The sequence below is a fragment of the Amphiprion ocellaris genome, chromosome 11, assembly GCF_022539595.1.
Source record: "Amphiprion ocellaris isolate individual 3 ecotype Okinawa chromosome 11, ASM2253959v1, whole genome shotgun sequence".
In the NCBI taxonomy this organism is placed as follows: Eukaryota; Metazoa; Chordata; class Actinopteri; family Pomacentridae; genus Amphiprion; species Amphiprion ocellaris.
Window position 1 is genome coordinate 24,753,118 of NC_072776.1, and position 24,905 is coordinate 24,778,022.

Consider the following 24,905-nt stretch of genomic DNA (forward strand, 5'->3'; position numbering starts at 1 on the left):
TACTGTTTTTATTTCTATGTACAGCACTTTGACTGAAAGGGCTGAATAGACATGTTTATTATTACACTGACTGCTGAATTTTGTCGTTCTATGACTCTGTGTGATCTTTTGCAGTGAGTGGGACCAAACAGAATATATTCAACATGTTTATTAGCAATTTTGTCACATCACTTGAGTGTAAATTGTCATCTTAATCTTTGCACAAATCACAGGTGACCTCTACATTTCTGTGCTCCTTGCACACAGGCCGGCTGCACTTGGAACAGTAGATTGTAGTTTTTCTGTCTTTGGAATATGGGCAGATAGCGCACCTCTTTCTCTTCCTCTTAGTTTGGCGTGCTTGGCTGATGTCATCCTGTGGTTCAGTGGTGGCTGCGTATTCTTTTTGTAACCCACATCTTTCCATTGCTTGAATAATAGTTCTTGGGAGATTCAACGTTTCTGCCAGGCGCCTCGTCATGTTTGGCATGACAAGCTCTTTGCACAATTCTTTGATGAATAGCCTGCGTGTGTGGCTCAGACCAGCATGGTAATCCGGATGTTCTAGAGTGTAGTTTGTGTATGCATTCATAGTCGCCACATCCAACATATTGTACCAGAGCACCAAAGGCAACCTGCGTGTTCTCCGCTTACATGTGTAGTTGCTCACCATCTGATCCAATAAGTCCACCCCTCCTTTTGTCCTGTTGTAGTAGATGATGATTTCTGGTTTCTTCTTGGGTGTGTCAGCCACTGCTTTGTCATGATGCATAGTGCTCAAGAGGATAACAGCCTTTCCTTTCTTTGGCACATAGCTTACCATGGTCATGCCGCCATTAAATCCGAATTCTGAGCTACAAGCCTCCCTTGATCTGGATGGCTTCATGATAGGTGGGATGTCTGGCTTGTTCTGACGAAGTGTTCCAACGATGGTAAGGTTTTCCTCGAGGAGACTAGCAACAAGAGGCACGCTGGTGAAGAAGTTGTCAACTGTGATGTTGCGACCTGTGGTGATGGTGGGTGGGAGAGAGAGAAGGGGGGAAAAAATTTATGTTTCACAATTATTGTGTTTGAACCTATACATTCATTTTTGTATTGTGCTGTACATTCACCTGTCCCAGTGATGGTACTGCACAACTGGTGTACAACATCCGCTCCAAGGTTCCTGTGAGCCTCCTCTCCTGGCTGTCTCCCGGTATAGACAATTCCATCTATTGCATAAGGTACCCTTCCATCACACATCCAGAAGATTTTTAGCCCATACTTCGCAGGTTTGCTGGGCATGTACTGGAGAAATTTTCATCGGCCTCGGAATGGCACAAGCTGTTCATCTATGGTAACACAGTCGCTGGCGATGAACTGGCCTCTGCAGTTCTCCAGGAAAGAGTCCCACACGTCCCGAAATGGTGCCAGGTGATCTGTTTGCAGTCGCAAACCCCTGCTCCTCTTGTCGTCAAACCATATGGCACGGCGGATCTCCTCAAATCTGCCGAGCGACATGGTAGCCTTGTAAACAGGACTTTGCAGTGGATCCAGAAACAGCTCACGCAAAGACACATCCCAGCTCTTCTCCCCACCTGCAAGGAGGGTCAAACCGATGTAGGCCGTGAGTTCTACCGCATCTAGGCTTCTCCATTCCCCCTTCTTAGCTGTGGCTGCTCTCTGTCCCGCTAAGTTTGTAAATTTTACAACCTTGTCAATGATGTCATCAGTCATCAACATCTTTCAGGCATCTTTCGGTGTAACAGCTGTGGATGCAGGTTCTGGATGGCTCTGCAGAATACTATCCTGGCTTCTTCTGCCATGGGCGGAGGGATTGTCACGCCAGTAAGATCCAATTTTACTCAATGTCTCGGCCTAAATCGGAGTTTCAACGTCAGATGACTCAACAGATTCTGCTTGACCTTGTGGCAGAGCTTCTTGGTCACTACCACCACCACCACCCACCTCTTCTTGTGCTTCTGGAAGCCTCAGTCGTGCACTCTCAGCTGAAGAGCTGGGACCAGCTATGCTCTGTATAAACAAAGCGGAAAACACAATAAAGTTTTCAGGTGCACATGAACACACAAAGTTTCACATTTGTGTCTTGGCTAAATGGCATGGCTAAACTGGGCCAGCTAGAGTGCTCTGGCAAGGGTAGGTAACTCCTCGACGTAACCTGGACCTAAATACATTTTATCTACAGTTATCTGTCACAAATGTAGTCAAATATTTACTCAGGTCGTAAAAAAACAAACAAACTTACATCTGAGCAGTCCTCCAAGAACGTACACTGACTTGAAACAGCATGTGCCATGACTGACCGACTGACTGTCCGGCAAAATGTTTGCCTGACCGACTGATTACCAGATACTGATAACACCTGGGTCATGACAGACCCACCAGCACATGCGCAACATACCATATATGGCAGCATGGAGCGGGCCTGAAGAAGACTTTCTCCACCGGAGAGATAACCACACTTCATGACATGGAGAATGAATCCGGGGAACTTTTGACCCTGCATCGGGTTCAAAGGGTTATGGCTTCATTTTGCCAAAGGTAGCTGTCCATAGAGTACTCAAGATTGCAAAAGATTAAAATACATCAAAGAAAAAGTATCAACAGAAATTCTAATTCTGGGCCCTTTAAATAAACTGAGGTCAACAAAACAATATCAACATAAGTGTAAATTAAACAAACCTGACCTACCAAATGACACAAAAGAAGGGGTATATATACACATAGGCTAGCCTACAAACACACAAAAGGGGGAGAGACCTATTCCTCACACCATAAAAAACCCCAAAATAAACCCAACTGCCATAATAAAGACATAATACAAATGCCTATACATATTAAACAACACCACCACCCCAAACTCAAACAAATGCACACATGCTGCTTTTCTTGAGGCCTCTGCATTCAGCACTCCCCTTCACAGCACTGGGAGTTGGCACCTTCCGGTTCCTGACTGCCAGCATAAAAGGCCGTCTTAAACTCCACCTCTCCCTTTTGCCAGGATCTCAGCAGCATGTGGAGCAACAGAGACAAAGGTACAATGAATTAATAATTTAAGCCAATTTGATGAACTTATGACTAAATGTAACCAAAATGCGTGCACTCAAATTGGTAACGCCTAGTGATGGCTGATCGAGGCTTTGTTGAAGCTTCGACACTTCATTCAAAACATGGTTCATTACTCGAGGCCTCAATGACACACAGTGCTCGAGTAGGACATCTAGTGGTCAATAAAATGAAGTGCAATCAAGACGTGGTCGTCGGTTCATGGATTGTTTTGGATTTGATTCGCCATGCACACATTCCTCTTTGACTACACTAGATGATTGTATGGGTTCTAGTGGACACAAAAGTAATATTACTAGTAATAATAATGACAATAACTATTGAAGAGCACGTTTCTTATTTGCCATGTTTTATCTGTATCCCTATATACTCCACTTATATTCTGTGTTATGAAACATTTAAACGGTGCTGCTACATTCATGAGATGCTCTACAAATACAGACTGATGTCATTTTCACATGGGGCTGGTGCAAATAAAGATTTTATGGATTATTATGGATTTTGGCACAGTATGTCTGGGGGTTTATTGGTAAAGAGGTCAGTAAAGAGGGTGTGCTTATGTAACTGGTTATGAGTTTTTATTGAGAAATAATTTATCAACAGTTTTGGGACTCAAGCAGTTCCTTCTTTTACTCACTATCTCCCCAGCCTTAGAAAAAAAACCTGTTCACACGGCACAGATGAGGCTGAGGTACACAGGAAATGTTTGGCTCCATTGTACAAGTTTGGGTAAACGGTTTTGTGGGTTGCCCAGTAAGCCAGTGGGTCTGCCGTTCTTTCTACAATTGCATTCACTCTGGCGCTTTGCATTTGCCAGGCTCTACTTGCGTCTTCGTCCAATAGGCTCCACAGTTGAACTGAAAAATATTAAAGATCATCATCATCATCACCAGAAATGTCAGTCATTCCCTATTCAGAAGAGAGAAAAGAATACCTGTGGAAGGTGCTGCTGGTGGTGGAGGACGAGGCTGTGGTGGTGCTTGTGACGTAGATGACTGCTGCTTGGCATTCTTTATGTTAATTGTTGTGCATTCTGTTAATAAACGTTCTTTCACACTGGCTGCCACTCTGATTGGTGAATCCAAAAGTTTTGAACTGCAGAGCCACAAGTGTAGCAACAGTCAGTGAACTGTTCTTTTCTTTGGTTTGTAGTTGGGAATATATATATATATATATATATAATATATATATATATATATATATATATATATATATATATATATATATATAATCTATCTATCTATCTATCTATCTATCTATCTATCTATCTATCTATTCTCTACGAAATACGAAATCTGACATACTACTAACTCTCAAAGCAAAAACAACAGCAAAAAAAACAATCTATTCTGCGAAAAACAATTCAAATGAACAACACTAAACAGGGATCTCCTATCCCGGAACACTCGATCCTGCTGAGTGATTCACATAACAAACCGAACCAATCAGGTGATTCGAAGCAGTTGAGTGCTTCAAACATCACTGAAGTGATTCAAACGTCACAAGTCACGTGACCAAACCACGCCTTGGCACAGTGGCTCGATACGTTTGCTTCATGAGCTACAGCGCATGTGTCGAAGCCTTGGGTGTCAGAGGACCATCACTAGTAACACCATCACAATGTAAATCAAAGAAGCTAAATAAACATTTTTAACCAAAACTGTGTGGGTGAGTATTTCTTTGAAATGAAAAGAAACAATATTAACACTGCATGCTCCAAGTTGCTGATGGGTCCATCACACTTCCTCATGCAGGGAGCTCCAGGAAAAGCAGTAAATCAAAGCCCATGTTGTTTATTTATTTATTTTTTGCATGCTGTACAAAATTTGAAATTATGACAACGCCTAATGGTTGTTTTTCTGTATTTTCAAGGAATTACGTTGGAAGAATTCATGAGAAAACTTTGTAAGCCCGGCATGATGAAAATTCACGTCAGTTATTCATGTTGTTCACCCTAAACAACAAGGAGTGCAGACATCAATCAGGAAATTTACACCTCAAGAGAAAGGTATGTTGCTGCTTAATATTTTAAAAAGTTGGTTGTCATGGAAATTTTATTCCAAATAAGCACATCTTTTGGTGTGTTCAATGTTCAATCAATTTTATATGTTATAATTTATGGTTCAGCCTTAAAGTTTAAGCCAATGAGCTTTGGCTATTCATGTTAAGAACTGTTCATGTTAAATTATTATTGGTAATTCTGATGCAACAGCTAAATTATTAAAAGCAAAGACAATAAACATCAAATCTTGCACATTAACAGAGTTCAACTTGAACAGCAAATTTGTGAATACACTGATCTATCTTAGTGTAGATATCTATCTATCTATCTATCTATCTATCTATCTATCTATCTATCTATCTATCTATCTATCTATCTATCTATCTATCTATCTATCTATCTATCTATCTATCATTTGCTGGGTATTTTAAATAATTTCTTTTGTGCTGTTTTGCTATAAGCAGTGTGCAAGTTCTGGATTCGGTGTGGTACACAAGAGGCAAGGCAGCCCATGGGGAACAATCTTGGTGTGAATTCCCAGGTTTTATTCTCAGGTTCAGCAAGGGAGGCATGCGTTGGAGTGACTTCCTTCTCTTATTTCACCACTGCCTTAAAGGAAGAACTGTTGCAGATGTGCTTGTCATTCACTGGGGTGACAAAGACCTTGGATGTGTAAAAAGTGTCGTGATAAGTAAAGCTATGAGGAGAGACCTGTGAGTTCTCCACGTACAGTATCCTCACACGAAAATAATACTTTCCTCAATTAACCAGAGGTGCCACTGGAGACATGCCTCACCAGTGAAAGTGGACAAAGTGTGAAAGTTTGTAAACAGTGTGATGGCAGTTGTGTGGTAATTTTGGTTTGTGTGTTCAAGGGAGCATTATTTATCATACTGAAATAGTGTTCAACAAGCCTGAACTATTTTTGAGGGATAAGGTTCATTTAAGCCCTCAGGGAAATTATCTATTTTTAACTAATATTGCCCACTGTCTGAGAGACCAGATCCGTTTGACCACATCCAACTGCTGACAGTAAAAACATTCCTCCAATGTACTGCTGTGGTAACTTTGTGTTTATTACTTGGACCATTGTGAATGTATGCAAGCATAATTTCTGGAGAAGGAAAGAAAGTCGTGATTTTAGTTTTGAGAATTCAACAGCAGGTTGGTACTGTATACAGTCCTGATAGTCCAGCATTTTTGTTTGAAGCTACATTTGTTGAGGCAGCAGAATTATTTGTTTTCTTACATTAAATTAAAATCAATCAAAGTAAAAAACAAAAAAAATTAAAGAAAAAAAATTGTGGCCCACCAACGTACTACGTTTTACCTATATTTTTATCAGTCTGCACTCTCTCGCTTCCCTTTAGTCTCATAGTGTTTTCCTGTCACATAAGTACAAGCAGCTGGATACTGTACTTGGTTTTGACTCAACCCTGTAATGTGTACTGCACAAGCATAAGACATTAAGAAGTAAAAAAGAGAACAAAAAAGAAGTATAAAAACAATAAGTATATTCTAAACTGCGGACATGTTCACATTTAGGTAAGATATGAATTATATGATTGTTTGTCAGGCATATGGGTTCTGTAAAGCGTCTCGAGAAAATTTGACTGTAATTGGCGCTATATAAATAAAATTGAATTGAATTGAATTTAAATATGCATATACAGTTTGAAATATTTAATTTTATTATTTAATTGATGTATGAAAAAAGTCCCTCTATCTGCAGGCACATGATGACACAGGTTCCCGCTTGGATAGCTGTTTTTAGAAATATAAATGCAGCCAACCAGCATGGTTGTCAACAAAGATTTTTGAATAAAGGGAACCAATGATTATCTGTCCAAATCAGAACATTAACAAAATAAATTAGGATCTCCTGAAAATATAACAGCTGAAACAGACCTAAACCAAAGCTATAGAGTTTAAGAGAAGATTTACCTTTGATTGTGACCATGTAGATTTTCAGAGCAGTTAGTAGTACCTATACTTGTAACAGTTTTTATTCAGCAATTCTTTTTGTTATTCTTACTGGTGACATAATTAAAATATAAACGCCTGGGCATTAGAAAGTTAATATGTCGGGCAACATCTGCTCTTACACAGATGATGGCCTTAGCAGTAGATATATGACAGTCGGACCTTGAACTGGCACATCTACAGATATAGACATATATGATAATAGCTGACTTTGTCTTTGAGTGATATTATGTTGACACCAACACTTTAAATGAAATGGGCCTAATTCAGTTTGTTTTGAACACAATCTACAGGTAGATGTCCATCCATCCATTATCTATACACCGCTTAATCCTCATTAGGGTCGCGGGGGGCGCTGGAGCCTATCCCAGCTGACTCGGGCGAAGGCAGGGGACACCCTAGACAGGTCGCCAGTCTGTCGCAGGGCTACATATAAGACAAACAAGCACTCACACATTCACACCTACGGGCAATTTAGAGTAATCAATTAACCTCAGCATATTTTTGGACTGTGGGAGGAAGCCGGAGTACCCGGAGAAAACCCACGCATGCACAGGGAGAACATGCAAACTCCATGCAGAAAGATCCCGGGAAAGCCGGGATGCGATCCAGGGATCTTCTCGCTGCAAGGCGAAAGTGCTAACCACTACGCCACTGTGCAGCCCTACAGGTAGATGTAATAATTTAAAATTATTTTCAAAAATCTTACTTCAGAAAGGTGAGTGTAATGTTAAATAATATGTTAGTTGCCTCAATCTATTTTCAAATAAAGTAGAAATTTATTCACAAAAATTATTGATTTTTAAGGTCCACACTTTGGTGGCACAGAATGATAGGGATCCTCTCTTAGATAGTCTGTAATGACACGAGTGCCCTTTTAGGTAGCATAGAGCGACATTAACACCGCGGTGTGTATACATGGATAGAAAATTATTTTAGTATTTGCAATAGTCGTGATTAGAGAAAGAATAATTTGCAATTTTTATTGTGACATTGTAATAAGTATTTACTCTAAAATGACTGCCATAAAGATGCTCATTAGACCAAAATAAACTGTAGTAGCAGAAATTTTTAAATCAGAGCCTCAAATGAAAAGTCTTGCCTTCAAGAATGAAATAATAAGCAATACACAGGTTCAATTTGAAATTCACACATCTCATTTCATAATAATTTCATAGCAGCACAGCAAAATGTGAGAGCCCCTAATATAAAATGAAAATCAAAGAATTTTTTGTCAGGAAGAATTACAAACATTCAAACATATTACTTTAGAAATATTTCAACCGTATTTCTTAATTTTTGTGAAGTGGCGATGCACATATAAAAATTAAGTAGTTGTTCCCCATGTTACAGTAACTGAAAAGTGCATGATGTTCGTGCATGCAATCAAGCAACCAAGACAAACAAATCAAGGACCTGTTAAAAAAAAAAAAATTATGAAATCAACTGACCTTCACAATATTTGTATAAAGGTCAGGTGTTTAAACATTTAAAACTTTTAAGTTACACTTAGACTTAATACCAATTAATTTGTGTATGTTCATACAGCGCCGTGTCCTGTTTGACCTTGCGCTCTCCTCAGAGTTTGAGAGCCGAAATGTCTGCCTCTGTCAGGTCCATAAAGTATCGATGTGTCACACAGTTTTTTTCTGTCATTCCTCCAATTCCTTAAGCTCAACTTTGCATATCCGGTCATTTATGACCGTGGTGGTGACCTGTAAGGTCATGGTGGAAATGGATCCATTAGCTCAACCGTGCATATCCGGTCATTTCATATGGATCCATGGCCTGGTCTGTTGATTCCCTTCACTTTGACCAACCCCCTTCTCCCCTCCTTCCTTGACCCGGACATGGAGAGAAGGAGATGCACATTCTGTCTTCAGCGCTTAACAGGAGCACATGTAACCAGTTATTTCAAGCCTCAGCTTTGCTGCTGCCGCTCGCTCAGGGAACCGCATACCCCCGGACATCCAACATTTTCTTTTTTTTTTTTTATCTGCATTTATTCTCATTGTTTAACTCCACAAAAGGGGTGTCAGCATTATATGAGATTGATGCATATTTTAGTCTTGCAGCCAAATATTTTAATATTTAGTGCATGTGTGTGACCATGCAGCCAAATATTTTAATATTTAGTGCATGTGTGTGACCATGCAGCCAAATATTTTAATATTTAGTGCATGTGTGTGACCATCACCAGCCCTCCCTGAAAGCTAAGCAGACATTCTTTATTAGAATTCCCTATTATGAGCCAGGGAGGGCAGTGCTGAGGTGTACCTCAGTGATGTGCAAGGGAAACAAAGACTGGACAGGACGAAACAGGATGAACAGGGATAGGAACTAACAGGCGGTGCTATTACAATTAAAGAGTGTCAGGTGCTGTTATTCCCGACTACTAACTGCCCATCAACAAAACAAACAAAAAAAAACAGCAACAAAAAAAAAGATTCAATAAATAAATAAATAAACAAACAGTATTGAACACCATAATTGTGGATGTCTTGACAGTATAGAATAGAACAGGCCGGAAGAGGATACTAGTGAAAAAGAGAATGAGTTTAGTATAGAGACTCTGGAGAGAGTCTCAGCACATTCTGGCGGGTCCCATCATTCGCTAACAATGGGACTCGACAGGAGCTGGCGAGACCTGATCAAACACGCAAGTGTGAAGGACCCCGACGCCCAGAACAGCTATCACAGCAAGGCAGGGCCAAGCCAACAGGGCACCCCTCCCCTAAGGGCTGCAGGAGCCACAGGGCGGCACCCCCAGAGAGCCACCGGGGCCACCGTGAACCACGCGGACCTGGAGAACAAGAGGGAGCAGCTACCGACACACTTGGCACACCAAGACTGACCCAGGAAGCCCAGGGCACGAGGACCTACCCGCCATCCTGCTACTCTGCAGTCTACCCTGACCCAAGATCCCCGAGCCATTCCAGACCTACCCCCAAGGTGTGAGTGTGTGTGGTGCATTAAAAAGAGAAATTGGAGAGCAGGCGAGGCAAGCAAGAGGGTGATGGGGAAGAGACAGGGCCTGTAAAGCCCTGCCATCTGCCCCACCACAGAGCCCATCATTCCTGCCCCCACCTGCCCTCGGGGCCCTAACTGTTGTGTCCCTATATGTGCCTAAGAGTAGCTATATACAGTGAGGTGTGAAGTATGTGAAGTGCACAGTAAGAGGCAGTCTGGTGTGGATCCGGCCCATGAGGACAGAGCAGCGGGGCACACAGGTAGTAAGACCACCGGTACTGATGCAGAGGACTCCCAGACCCAGGAGGCAAGAGGTCAAGGAGGGCTCACACGAACCAACTGGCCCAGCCAGCACCCACAACCCCCGGAAGCCGCAGCGCCAGAGCAGCGCCCCGGCAGACGCCATAGCCCCACTACGGGCCAGCTGCATGCAGCACCCTGCCCCGGAGGGGCCACAAGGAAGCAAGGGCCATGAGCCCCCGCGCCCACCCCGGAGCTGGCACGTCCAGGATGCAGGGCGCCCAGCCCACAGCGTCACCGAGACCCCACCCACCCCACCACACCCCAGGACAGCACCAGGCCTGGACAGAAGCCCCCAGCCAGCAGAAACTGAACTCTAGTGGCGGCACACAGGCAAAGACCTAGGCCTGTGCCCAGGTGAGCCAGAGCTACCCCCCAAGAGAGACCACCCGGCCCCCATGCCAGACCCCCAGGCAGCGGAGGGCCCCAGGCCCCCCCAGCGGAGGGAGAGGGGCGAGGACGAGCAGCCAGGCAGGAGAGGAGGGAGGAGGAGGAGGGAAGCGGAGCGGGAAGGGACAGGGGAGCGACAGAAGGGCCGACCCACCCCAAAACCCCAGGGCCAGCCAGGGCGCCCCAGAAGAGACCAGCCACCGCCACCCCCAAGGCCCCGAGAGAGCGCGCAGACCCAGCAGACCCAGGGCTCAAAGGGAGAGACACCGGAGACACCCACCCACAGGGAGAGGGACCCAAGCCACGCTGGTCCCGCAGAGCCAGAGAGCAACCCCAGGAGCAATAGGGAAAGGACACCACCAGTGCATGCACACGGCCTTGAAGTCCATGGTGCCATCCTTCTTAAAAAGGTAGAGGGTTAATAAACTGAAAAAAAGCAGAGAAAAGTCAGACCATACACACAGACAGAATAAGTATCACAATTTTATGAAGGGAGTGGCATACGCCCACATACAACGGAGGCTATAGATTAATATTTATTGATTTAATAAATGGAGACCATTCTTCTTTAAAGGAGTCCAATTGTTTTTTTCTGGTAGCAGATATTCTCTCAAGTGAAATATGTTCTGTGAGGAGGTTCAGCCAATGGATGATGTTGAGGGCTTTCTTATCTTTCCAGTTAACTAAAATAGTTTTTTTTGGCAATGGCGATAGCTGCAAATGTGGGTTGGATATGAATGTCTGGTATGGCTGTTTGCGTTCGATCGCCATCCAACATTTTCGGAGCCATGGTGAGTTCTATTCAACGTTGTGGCCTATAGAGAGGCCTATCGGCTTTTATTTATGAAGAAGACCCCATACTCCTCTTCTCATTGGCTTTCATTCACCCTTCCCCTCATACCTCACTGGATGACCAAGCACGGGCATTTTATTATTATTGTTTTATAAATGATTTTTTAAAACGATCATTTCCGGCATTTTTAAATGCGTCATTTTTCTTTTTAAAAAATAAAAAAAACTACAAATATGGCGGATGGGGTGGGGCCAAGGCAGGGACTCTATGACGTGGCAGTCTCTCATTTGACCCCATACCCCGCCTTATGATGGTGGCAGCCTCTGATTGGACGCCTTTGGATAAAGTCCTGCCCCTTGTGACATGGCAGCTTCTGATTGGGACCTGTCAAAATTTGAAGAGAAGTGTCCCATATTACTCTTTCATTTTGTATAAATGTCCATAGCTCTAACACTGGCTTCCTGAAATTTCTGACCTCTCTTTGATGCAAAATTCTTTCAGTTTCATGAGGTTTTAGAGTTTTCTTTGCATGTATTGCCTGTTTCAAAGTCCTCCCTTCACATATTAATGGGATTCAAATCTAGGTTTTGACAGGCTTTGACAGGTTTTCCAAAAAACCTCTGTTTCTTCATTTTAAGCCATTTCTTGGTTGATTTGTTTGGATAATTAATCTACTAAAAGGGGCACTTCGGGTTCAACTTTCAGACAGATAGCATGATATTATCCACAAGCATTCTGTGATATTATGCAGGATTCCCTGCGAAGAAGCTATTTCCACCAGTATGTTTCACAGATTGTTTGGGGTTTTTCTCCTGAAAAGTTGCCTGTGGTTTGCAGAAAACATGTCCGATGTTGTAGCTAAACAATTACATCTTTCATCGGCCTGTCCAGAGCACTTCATTTTTTAAAAAAAAAAACCTGGTCTTTACTTGTATGTTTACCGGCAAACTTGTTTTGTTGTGATGCTCTTATCTGGAGAGCCGTTTTTTTGTTTTGTTTTTTGGTGGCACATTCAAATCAAAATTCTTTCTGACTGTATGTACACAGTTTGACCTCAAGCAGTTACAGTTGTAAAAGTTACCTTCAGATCCCATGATGAAATTTTAATGTTGAGTGAATTTCATCAGTCAAAAGAATTAATCATTTGATTGGACTATGGGTACATATTTAGTGTCACATATCAACAAAGGGAAAAAAATCCATATTTCTCACTTTATTTGACAAATATCAGGAGAAATGATGATGACAGTGACATCTCGTGAAGATTCACACCCAGGATTGCATTAATGGAATGAGTCTTTAATCTCTTTTATTAGCTTGTGTTGTTACAGTCTTTTAAACCATTTCAAATATTATTCTCTGTACAATTTACAGTATAGGCATTTTAATTATTTCTCTATACAAGTTACACAGCATAGAAATTTAATTATAAACAAATTACATGTACATTGTTAAAACCTTAAAAAAAACAAGCATGTACAAACTCCCCCACACCCCACACCACAAAAGTATGACATCTTTTTTTCATTTTAAAGTATCTATATGTTAAAATTCTAATTCCTTGTTAATGATTCTTCGGTTCAGTAGTAAAAGTCTGCATATTTTGAATCGGTAGAGTAAAACGTTATTTTTAAATTACAAAAAAAGAAATCTAGTAGGAACTACATTTTGTAGTCAAACCAGTCATGAAGTGAGCTCAGTTTACTTTTTACATACACATGCTGCAAGAAATACAGCAATTCACATATAGAAACAGCCCCAAACAAAAGTAGTATTTTAAATATTATGTAATAAGCTGCAGTGCTCAGCTGTTAGATAATTTAAAAAAAAAAAAAATGACATTTTGTGAGACATTTAAAATGCACATTTTCAGTATAAACCAATAGGCCTGCCACTTAATGCACTGCAAAGTCTGAAGTAGTTACAGATAAACTAACAAATTGTTGATTTCGGTTAACAACAAAATACTGAATAAAATCAGCCTCATCTTTTGGAGGAAATAGCAGAAATATTCTCATATTATACTAATTTCTTTGGAGAAACTAAAGTCGTCCCACAGAAACATGACAAAAAATAATAAATGGCATCCAGAAAGGACTGAATTAGGTTTGAAAACAGCTTAAAGAAACTAAAAAAGTATAATTTATACATGTGCACTAGACAAACTGTGCATTAAAGTTTAGATAAACAGTGTGCGGTGCTATACTGAGCAGCCTCTTATTTCAGCCTGGTGCACAGTTTCCAGCCGGCACTTGTGTTTAAAACTCTGTATAAACAATTGCTTGGTGACAGAAAGGCAACACAGTGTGAATACTAAAAGCAGCTCACAGAGATGCTCCGGCTGTCGCCTGGTCCGCTCTCCTGTCCAGAAATTGCAAGTTTATGGGCGTAGCGGGACAAAGCAGAGTTCTGGTAATCGGCTTCACTGTGGTTCCTGCAGGATCTGGCCTTACCTCATACTGCTTTATCAACTTCACCATGAAAAGGAGAGAAAATAAGTGAAGCATTATTTTTAGCAGGATATTTATTTATGTGTGCAGACTCATGTGATTACAGTCAGCGACAGCAGCAGCTCGCCTGCCAACTGAATTATTACTGTGGGTTTTGGCTGAGAGGATTTACCCCAAAGCCATATGGCTAATGAGCCGTATGGCTCATTAGCGGTTTGTGTTCATCCAAATCGCTGACAAAGGGAGAGCAAACAGAGCTCTGAGCTGGTGAGACAGGTACTGGAGGTCAAAGCTGCTCTCTGAATGCAGCAAAAAAACCCAACACATTTCCATGAAATAAAGAGACGTAGGTGTTTGATTTACGAGGCTGGAAGGTCTGGACGCTTGAGGATTTAAAAGCAAGTAAAAGTAAAATCAAGAATAATAGTAAGACCAATCAAAAGAAAAAGTTTTGTACCTCCTGAAATGCAAATAAAAATCAAATTCCACTGACTTTAAACTTAGTGAAACATCCTGTTATACAATTTCAACCTGCTTCTAAATTTTCCAAAACAGATTTTTTGTAATATATCTGTGAGTTTTATGGAAAAGTTATTTTTGTTTGTTTTTGTATCATTTTCTTTTGGCTACTTTAATCTCAAATCACAACGTTTTAAAACAATTTCTGCTTTTTCAAATCTCTGATTCAAGTGAAATTTTCTAGCATGAAATATGAATATTTACAAAGATATTTGTGAAAATTTTGTTTGACATATCAAATACTTAGTGAGATATACATTTCTAAAAAAGGAGAATTTATCTTTCACATTGAAATCTGAGGCGTTGTTTAAACAACAATATATCAGGAACTACTGCAGATAAAAGCTTGAAAGCTATTACACATGGACAAAATTGTTGGTTCCCCTTGGTTAATGAAAGAAAAACTCACAATGGTCACAGAAATAATTTGAATCAGACAAAAGTAATAATAAATAAAAATTCTACAAAAATTAACCAATGAAAATCAGACATGGTTCAACAGAACTGTTTTAAAAAATAAATTCATGAAACAGGCCTGGACAAAAATGATGGTACCCCTAGAAAAGACTGAAAATAATGTGACCATAGGGACATGTGCAATCAAGGTGTGTCCTCTAATTAGCATTACATGTGTCTACAAACTTGTAATCAGTCAGTTGGCCTATTTATAGGGTTAACAAGTAGTCACTGTGCTGTTTGGTGACATGGTGTGTACCACACTAAACATGGACCAGAGGAAGCGAAGGAGAGAGTTGTCTCAGGAGATTAGAAAGAAAGTTATGGACAAGCATGTTAAAGGTAAAGGCTATAAGACCATCTCCAAGCAGCTTGATGTTCCTGTGACTACAGTTGCACATATTATTCAGAAATTTAAGATCCAGGGGACTGTAGCCAACCTTCGTGGACGTGGCCGCAGGAGGAAAATTGATGACAAATTGAAGAGACGGAAAATACGAATGGTAACAAAGGAGCCCAGAACAACCTCTAAAGACATTAAAGGTGAACTCCAAGGTCAAGGTACATCAGTGTCAGATTGCACCATCCGTCACTGTTTGAGCCAATGTGGACTTCATGGGAGACGACCAAGGAGGACACCACTGTTGAAAACAAATCATAAAAAAGCCAGACTGGAATTTGCCAAACTGCACGTTGACAAGCCACAAAGCTTCTGGGAGAATGTCCTATGAACAGACCAGACAAAACTGGAACTTTTTGGCAAGGCACATCAGCTCTATGTTCACAGACATAAAAATGAAGCATATCCAGAAAAGAACACTGTCCCTACTGTGAAACATGGAGGAGGCTCTTTTATGTTCTGGGGCTGCTTTGCTGCATCTGGCACAGGTAGGGTGACCAGATTTTCAAAATTAAAAACTGGGACACTAAATTTTGACCCAAACATATAACGTTACACGACAGATTCTCTGCAAGAAGAAATTTATTGAAGTCAATGAATGTTTTACAGCATGAACACATTTGACTCTCAATATATTATGGAAGTAAAATAATTGGTAAATTAAGTGGAATTTAAACCATTAAACATTTCACCACAAAAACAGGTGAACAAAACAATCAAAATGTGCACTTATGTAATGAAGATGGGAATTCTATTCCACTTTAATACTTCAAACTTGAGTGTACCTTTTTAAGGAAGCTATGGTTTGGAGTTATGCTTTCATAAAACTCAGAGCAGCTAACATGAATGTTAACCCGAGTAATAAGCAGTGCTTTCAAAGTGTCCAACGACATGCGGTTTCTCTCATCAGTCCATGTATTGTTCATTATTGAAAAAATGCGCTCCACAGGGGCATTTGTGCCAGGATTCCTGGCACAAATGCCCCTGTGGAGCGCATTTTTTCGAAACGAAACGAAAGCTTTGATTGTATCTCACCAGGTGGTAGGCAAATGTGGCCTCCTGAGCAGCACGTTTAAGTTCTTGATCGCCAGCAGCTGCAGGTCCATAAAATGCGCTAACAGAGCTACTTCCCGCCTGTTCCCACCTCGTGTTTGCTAGTTTTGCTGTGGCTCTGCACGTCGGCTTTTCCACCATGAGAAACGGAAAACTCACACTTACACAGTGAACAAAATGCTGCATTTTCGTTTCCCGAAACTTTTCTTAAAAAGCTGTATTGCTCCAGGAGCTCTGTAGTTAGCCTCGATTTTCTTTTTGGCATGTTGTGCCGGTGAACTGATTCATTCGAGCCGCGGCGTGGAGCTGGCTGTTGTGAACGTATAAACACAACACCACGGACCAATGAGCATCAAGATACAGACACACGGAGGGCCGACAAGTTTTTTAATAGGTTCATATATAAATTACCATGACAACACTTTGATTGACATATACATGGCCCAAAGACAACACGTTTTAACCATAATGCACTATTTTGGCTAATAACATGTAGTGTCGTGCGTGTTGATTGACGAGGGGAAGAAGGAAAAAGCCAGGACGCCCGGGACCGCGCTTGTATAAAAACGGGACAAAACAATGGGGGTAGTAAAATCCGCTGGGACACGGGACGCAGGGCTCAAAAACGAGACGGTCCCGGGTAAATCGGGACGTCTGGTCACCCTAGGCACAGGGTGTCTTGAATCTGTGCAGGATACAATGAAATCTCATGACTATCAAGGTATTCTACAGAGAAATGTGCTGCCCAGTGTCAGAAAGCTTGGTCTCAGTCGCATGTCATGGGTCTTGCAACAGGATAATGGCGAAGATCAGTGAAGGTGTGTTCACTAAATTCAGCTCCATACTGGACACTAAACTGGACCAGATAGCCAAATCGGTAAGCTCTGTGTGTGAGAACGTGAAAGCTCTGGAGAGAAGAGTAGAGGACGCAGAACAAAGAATCTGACACGGAAGACACAGCGTCTCAACTGCTAGCTAAACTTGAACCACACCGAGGCCCACCTGAGGGAGACCATGCAGAGGCTAGAGGACCAAGAGAACAGGTCCAGACGGAACAACATAAAGATCATCAACCTGCCAGAGTGTACAGAGGGCGACAATGCTAAAGAATTCTTCGAGACGTGGATACCAAAGATCCTGAATCTTAAAGTGAAAAACGACCGGATAAAGATGGATGGATACCACTGCAGCCCTGCGCAACTCCGGACGGGATCAGAGAGACCGTGGATCATTTACATCCGTCTCCATAACTACACGGATAAGCAGCTGATCATGCAGAGTGCACGGAACATGGGTGAGTTCTCCGCCTCCGGGAATCGCATACACCTTTTTGAAGACTTTTCACCCACAGTGGAAAAAAAGCGACGAGAATTCCTGGAGGCAAAGAGGGCACTCCGGGCAATGGGGATTCCATACAGGATGCTTTTTCCTGTGGTGCTGCGCGTCACAGATGATAACAAGGTCCAGTTCTTTAAAACGGCGGCAGAGGCACAGAGGTATGTTCAGGAGATGCACAAAGCGGACATATAATGGACACATGCAAGTGCTGTGGAGCACACATGCAGCTCTGCTTGTGTGCTCAGTTCAGGTATTGCACAAAGGACATTTATGGACATGAGTGCAGCTACGTTATGTATATCTGCAATTCAAGTTGAAGACATGTTTAACATTGAGGAAATGCTGAAGACATTGGCCAAATTATTAGAGGCTATACTCTAAGTCAGGGGTGTCAAACATACGGCCCGCGGGCCGGTACCGGCCCGCCAGGGGGTCCAATCCGGCCCATGGAATAAATCTACAATATGAAAAAAATATCTAAAAATTATGAAGTACGATTTTTTATAAAACTGCAGTTCCCATATTGTCAGCTAGGGGCGCTCTGTTTTATTAAGAGTAGACAACATGACACAACACTGTGACTCAGAACTTACAGCAGATGGCAGCAATAAGGAATCCGGGTCTGTAAGCAGCATTTTGTCTATTGGAATTTTACCTGCTTTTCTGCTGGGCCTGACACAGTCATCAGCAAGATGTCTTTGTCAAAAAGGAGAAAAGTGGACATCGAGTGTAGGATTTTCCAAGAAGAATGGACCAACTCCTATTTGTTCACTGAGGTGAATGAGAAACCTGTGTGCCTGGTGTGTATGCAGCAAGTTTCGGTGCTCAAGGAATTTAATCTTCGGCGCCACTATGAGACTCGGCATGGCGAAAAATACAACAACTTGCAAGGAGAACTGAGAAGACAGAAGACAACTGAATTGTTGGCAGGTTTGAGAAAACAGAAGTCTGTTTTCACACGGAGCCGTGAGGTCAGTGATGCTGCAGTGAAAGCCAGCTACCTAATTGCTAGCAAAATAGCATTAGCATCAAAGCCGTACTCTGACGGGGAGTATGTTAAAAGTTGCATGCTGAAGGCTGCAGAAATCGTGTCCTGAGAGGCGACAAGCTTTTGCCAACATTAGCCTGACGAGGAATACCGTAGCAGACAGGATTTCAGAACTATCGACGGATTTGGACAACCAATTAAAACGCAAAGTGGAGTCATTTGTGACATTTTCTGTTGCAATTAATGAGAGCACTGATATTACGGATGTCGCTCAACTGGCCATATTTATTCGTGGAGTTGATGAGACTTTGACTGTCACAGAGGAGTTTCTTGAGTTGGTGCCTATGTTAGACACCATAACAGCCGAGGACATTTTCCGCGCTCTCGTTGGTGAGCTAGTTTTTTTGGACATTCCACTGTATTTTGCATCAGGAGGCATTGTGCTGTAAGTCGTTAAAAATGGATCACGTCATGGAGGTGGCTGTCCGAACTGTTAATTTCATCCGAGCCAGAGGTGTGAATCATCGTCAGTCTGACTGCCTTCTCAGTGACAGTAACATTACCCATGGCCTGCCATACCACACTGAAGTAAGATGGCTAAGCCGAGGTGCTGTGCTAAAGCGCTTCTTCCATCTTCGTGAGGAAATCGGACAGTTCATGGAGAAAAAAGGTAAACCTGTTGTGGAATTACAAAACCCACAATGGCTGCAGGACCTTGCATTTATGGTTGATATTACAGAGCACTTGAATAATCTGAATTGTCACCCAGTATTATGACAGCATACGTGCATTCAAGTTGAAGCTGACATTGTGGGAGACGCAGCTTGCCAGTGGTGACACTGCTCATTTCCTCTGTCTAAGAGATGTATGTGCTTTTCGCTCACCATTCACAGTAAAAGCTTCTGATGTGCCCTCCGACATGCAACTTGAAATAATTGATTTGCAGTGTGATGTAGAATTGAAGGACAAATTTGCCTCTTTGGGCTTGGAAACATTTTATCAGCATCTCCTTCCACACTACCCTAAATTAACAGCACTGGCTGCAAAAGTGTTGTGCATGTTTGGGACGACCTATCTTTGTGAGCAAGTTTTCTCAGTACTGAACATTGATAAAAAAAAGCTCACACATAAGCACTTAACTGACATTCTGAAATTGGCTGCTACTCAGGACATGATGCCTGATATTGATGCACTTGTGCAGGCTAAAAGATGTCAAGTTTCAGGAGCAAATACAAAGCAGGAGTAAATCCTATAAAATGCTGCTTTAAACATTGTTTGCACTATGAAAAAAAATGTTACTAAATGAAAACTTGCTCTAGTAAATACTGTGAAATTCAGTGTTAGTCAACAGATTCACTACAAAAGTGTTTGGTTGAGTGGAATATTATTTCTAATGCATGCCATCCATATTATGTGTATAGTTTTTTAATGTATACATTTTATACATAAACAAAGCAGGTGACAACTTTATTTTCTTAATTGTCTGTATAAAATAGCTGCTACTTAAGATTTAAAGGTGTGCAGAGTTAATTTAGGTGTTCAGAATTACTTTCCAGATGTGGAAAATGGACTTCAAAAAATGTCTATATTTTGATGAGTTTGATTTTTTTTAAAATTCCAGGACTATGTTTTTAAGTTCCACATACTTGTGACTAAACATGTTGTGCCATTGTACAATCACTGTGATCAGTTGTAATGCACAACGCATACAAATAAATGTTAAACTGAGGCATAGTGTTGTTGAAATTGCACTTACTTTAATCTCAGGTTGTTCATAATATATTTTTTAAAAGGACAGTTCATTACATATACAGATTTTTGTAATATACTTGTTCTTCTTTGCACTAAAACATCTGAAAAACTTAGACTTATTGTTACTTCTCAGTAACTACGCTATAAGTTTACTGGTCCGGCCCCCTTGAGATCAAACTAGGCCGTATGCGGCCCTCGGACCAAAATGAGTTTGACACCCCTGCTCTAAGTTTTAGGGACATACACTCCCTTTGAAAAGAGTTACTGTTGCCTATTGCATATAAGATGTACATTTTCTTTTTTTTGGGGGGGGGGGGTACATTTGAAGCATACTATCTCTGAAGATATTTTTCTGGGCGGTCTGGGAAGCTCTGGTTTATCCTACTGATCCTAGTGTTGAGTTAAAGAAGGAGGAAGAGATATTAGGAAGTAAGTGTTTTCACCTGAGCCCCATAGGAACGTTTGTGTTAAAGCAGGTATGTGTAAGTTTAAGTTTTCTGTTGTCTCTGTTAAGGGTATTTCAGTTTTGTTATTTGCACCCCATCACCATCAAAAAACATCCATCTGAACTGGTCATGAGAGGGACAGATAAGCTGGAAGGGCAAGCAGCTGATAGAACTATGCGTTCTGGGACAGAAGAAAAAATGAGACATGTCAAGTATGAATACCATTAAATTCTGCACTTTTAATGTGAAAGGGATTCATCACCCCATAAAGCGCAAGAAAATTCTAAGCTTTCTCAAAAAAGACAAGATACAGATTGCTTTTTTACAAGAAACTCACTTGGTGGATAAAGAGCATATAAAACTTAAACGAGATTGGGTGGGCCAGGCATACTACTCATCATTCTCCTCTAATAGTAGAGGAGTCGCTATTCTGATACACAAGGCTACCCCATTTGTACTTAAAGCATGCAAAAAGGACCCTGACGGCAGACACATTGTTGTTCATGGTACAGTTTATGGCGTGGAGATTACTATGACGAATACATATGCTCCTAGTCCACCATCCTGTTCGTTTTGGACTAGAGTAGGAACAGATTTGGAGGAGTACAAATGTCCCTTGACACTGCTGGGTGGCGATTTTAACTGCAGTCTGGATCACAAATTAGACAGGACTCCAACAGATGCACATAGAAAAGCCAGCATGGGTACCTCACTTGTTAAAATGTTGGATGATGTCAATCTGATAGATATATGGAGAACTTTAAATCCATCAGTTAGAGACTTTACATTTTACTCGAATCCACACAACTCCTACTCTCGAATTGACTATTTCTTCATACCACCACAGATCACAGGACAAGTAAATACATGCAGCATAGGATCCATCCATATCAGTGACCACGCTCCAGTTTATTTAGAAATGAACATATGTGATGTTACAGCTAGTACACGGAGGTGGCGATTCCCATCATACATTCTTAATGATAAAGATTTTAAAAAGAAAATGGAGGCAGAGCTAGATTTATTTTTTGATATAAATGATAATGGTGAAACAAATCCTGAGAATCTCTGGGAATCTGCAAAAGCTTACATTAGAGGATTTATCATATCGTATATGTCACATCGAAAAAGAGCTTTGATGATGAAGTAAAGTAAATTGGAAAAAGACTTAAAGGAGGCAGAACTAGCTCATAAATCCAACCCAATTAAGACAAATTTTATTAAAACACAAGCGATAAGAGCAGAACTAAATTCAGTTCTCAATGAGAAAGCTTCCACATTCTTATTTTATCAAAAACAACGAATGTATGAATATGGGAACAAACCTAGTAAATATTTGCCACGACTGCTCAACCAGAAACAAACTTATAACACTATAGCAGGGATTAGAGATTCGGAAGGGAAAAGACATTTTGACAGGAAAAACATTAGCTCTGTTTTTGTATCATTTTATAAGTCACTGTATAAATCTGAAAATAAAAGCACGAGAGAGGAACTTGATAACTTTTTTTCCAAAATTAAACTACCAACATTAACAGAAGAACAACAAAAGTCTTTGGGGAAACCAATTGAGGAGAAAGAAATTTTAAAGGCAGTTACTATAATGCACAGTGGAAAGGCTCCGGGCCCAGATGGGTTCCCTGTGGAATGGTTTAAGGCCTTCAAGGACAGGCTTACTCCCCAACTAGGCAGGACCTACAACTATAGCTTTAACACTGCTCATCATTTGCCAGAATCATTGTCATTGGCCAACATCTGTTTGATTCTGAAGAAGAATAAAGACCCTGAAGACCCTGCGTCTTATAGGCCTGTATCGCTCATTAATGTTGATGCAAAAGTCTTGGCCAAGACCTTGAGGCTTGAACCATTGATATCACTATTAGTAAAACCTGATCAAACAGGATTTATTAAAGAAGGAATTCTTTTAATAATATCAGGAGACTTCTGAATCTAATACAGCTAGCCCATGAAAAAAAAATGAGGGGTTTGGTGGTGTCTCTCGATTCATTAAAAGCAATTTGACAGAGTAGAATGGTCATTACTCTTTTACGCTATGGAAAAATTCAAAGTTGGTACGGGGTTCATTGACTGGGTGAAATTGTTATATCTGTCCCCTAAAGCAGCTGTCATCACGAACCTCTACTGTTCAAATTCTTTCCCACTAGAACGTGGAACCCACCAAGGATGCCCCTTGAGTCCCCTCTTGTTTGTACTGGCTATCGAGCCATTGGTAGAGCTTATTAGAACTTCTTCAGAGATTAGGGGCTTTAATTTTGAAGGCACAGAACACAAAATATCGCTTCATGCAGATGATGTACTTCTGTATTTAATTGAGATTGATACCACCATCCCATATCTGCTTGAATGTTTACAACAATTTGGATATGTATCAGGTTTTAAAGTAAATTTGTCAAAAACAGAAGCTATGCCCATTGGTGTTATGGCGGGATCTGCTCCACCTGGTGGCTTCCCTTTCTATTGGTTACCCAAGGAGATTACCTATCTAGGAATAAAAGTTAGTCCATTTCTCAAAAAACTGATTAAATTAAACCTACGACCAATCGTAACACACATCAAGGATGACTTGGATAGATGGAGAAGTTTACCTGTTTCTTGGTTGGGCAGGATCAGTGTGCTGAAAATGAATATATTACCTAGGTTGATGTATCCACTGCAGATGCTGCCAAATTCCATTCCTAATAGCTGGTTTGCAAATTTGGATAAAATGTTTACACAATTCATTTGGCAGGGAAAAAAGGTAAGAATGAAAATTAGTAAACTTCAGAGAGATAAGGATCAAGGGGGGTTGGGAGCCCCTAATGTACGACTTTATTACTGGGCTGCACAGATGCACTATATATATGAATGGGTGAATCCGGACGCTACAAATACATGGATTGACATGGAGTCTTGGAACTGTGGCCTCCTGACACTAAAAGACTGCCCTTTTGTAACCTACAAGAAGGTAAAATTGAAGGTCCAAAACAATTTCATTGTCAGGAATACGTTGAACACATGGAACAAAATTATGGCCTGTTTCAAACTTAAAAATCATTTTTCTCTTCTGGCCCCAATATGGAAAAACCCAGATTTTGTTCCATCATGTCATGATGCTGTGTACAAATTTTGGCAGGAAAGGGGCTTGGACCGGCTTGTCAACCTCCCTCGTAGGAGGGAGGTACAATGGAGTCATTTGAAGCCCTGAAAAGTAAATATTCTTTATTACAGTCTCACTTTTTCCGCTATTTACAAATAAGACACTATATACCTAAAAATGTACATGCTCCCAATACGACATTTCTGGAAGACCTTCTAATACAACCCATGCCAAAAAGATTTATTTCTCATGTTTACAAAACCTTTGGCTTAAATTTTAACTACTCTACTGACATCAGAAAGCAGTGGCAGACCGATATAGGGGAACAAATAGAAGAGAATGTGTGGACTTCAATTATAAAAGACACATTTCGAATTCTGAGCTGTAATACAGACAAAGAGACACAATTCAAAATATTACACAGACTCCATTGTACACCACTGCTGAGGAGCAGGCTGGGCCTAGGCTCTCCTCACTGTATTAAATGTAATTCGGAAATTGCTACATACACACACATGGTTTGGAAATGTAAAATACAAAATTTCTGGTCTGAAGTGAAGGAAGAAGTTACTACTTTCATGGGATATGATTTGGAGCTCACCCCATTTCAGTGTATCTTGGCAGCGAAAGTGGACAAGGCTAGGGACAAACATAATGCTAAACTGACTGAAATTCTCCTATATATAGCAAGAAAGACAATCCTCAAACTCTGGATATCAAAGGACAGCCCTACAGTGGAGGATTGGTATAAGGAGGTCCTGAGAATACTTCCTCTGGAAAAGCTGACCTATACCCTTCATGACAATATTGAAGGATTTATTAAGATATGGCGACCCATTCTGGACAATGTGGCTATTATGGACGCGTTTTAGTCTGGACCCTGTTCTAATAAGTCAGTAGTACTCTGGTCAATTTAAGAAACA

The 24,905-nt window shown here is 41.0% G+C and overlaps 2 protein-coding genes and 1 long non-coding RNA gene across 3 annotated transcripts in view; 1 reads left to right on the forward strand and 2 right to left on the reverse strand.

The window, feature by feature from the left end:
• Positions 1 to 149: 149 nt before the first annotated feature.
• LOC118470606 (piggyBac transposable element-derived protein 4-like) lies at positions 150 to 2,846 on the reverse strand. Its single transcript, XM_035950116.2, has 2 exons — positions 1,092 to 2,846; positions 150 to 984 (listed from the first exon to the last, which is right to left on the reverse strand). Exons 1-2 carry the CDS (start codon positions 1,261 to 1,263, stop codon positions 191 to 193), a joined length of 966 nt encoding a protein of 321 aa, XP_035806009.1. The 5' UTR covers positions 1,264 to 2,846; the 3' UTR covers positions 150 to 190.
• Positions 2,847 to 2,958: 112 nt separating this feature from the next.
• The window catches only part of LOC118470607 (uncharacterized), a 28,138-nt gene continuing 6,191 nt past the window's right edge, over positions 2,959 to 24,905 (forward strand). Inside the window, exons 1-2 of the long non-coding RNA XR_008603258.1 lie at positions 2,959 to 3,014; positions 4,918 to 5,053. This is a non-coding gene — a long non-coding RNA (uncharacterized LOC118470607). The remainder of the gene's footprint in view (positions 3,015 to 4,917; positions 5,054 to 24,905) is intronic.
• si:dkey-91i10.3 (cytochrome P450) overlaps positions 12,682 to 24,905 on the reverse strand; it is a 38,012-nt gene continuing 25,788 nt past the window's right edge. The window contains exon 9 of the mRNA XM_055015399.1: positions 12,682 to 13,954. Coding sequence (XP_054871374.1) covers positions 13,808 to 13,954 — 147 coding nt within the window. The 3' untranslated portion in view covers positions 12,682 to 13,807. The remainder of the gene's footprint in view (positions 13,955 to 24,905) is intronic.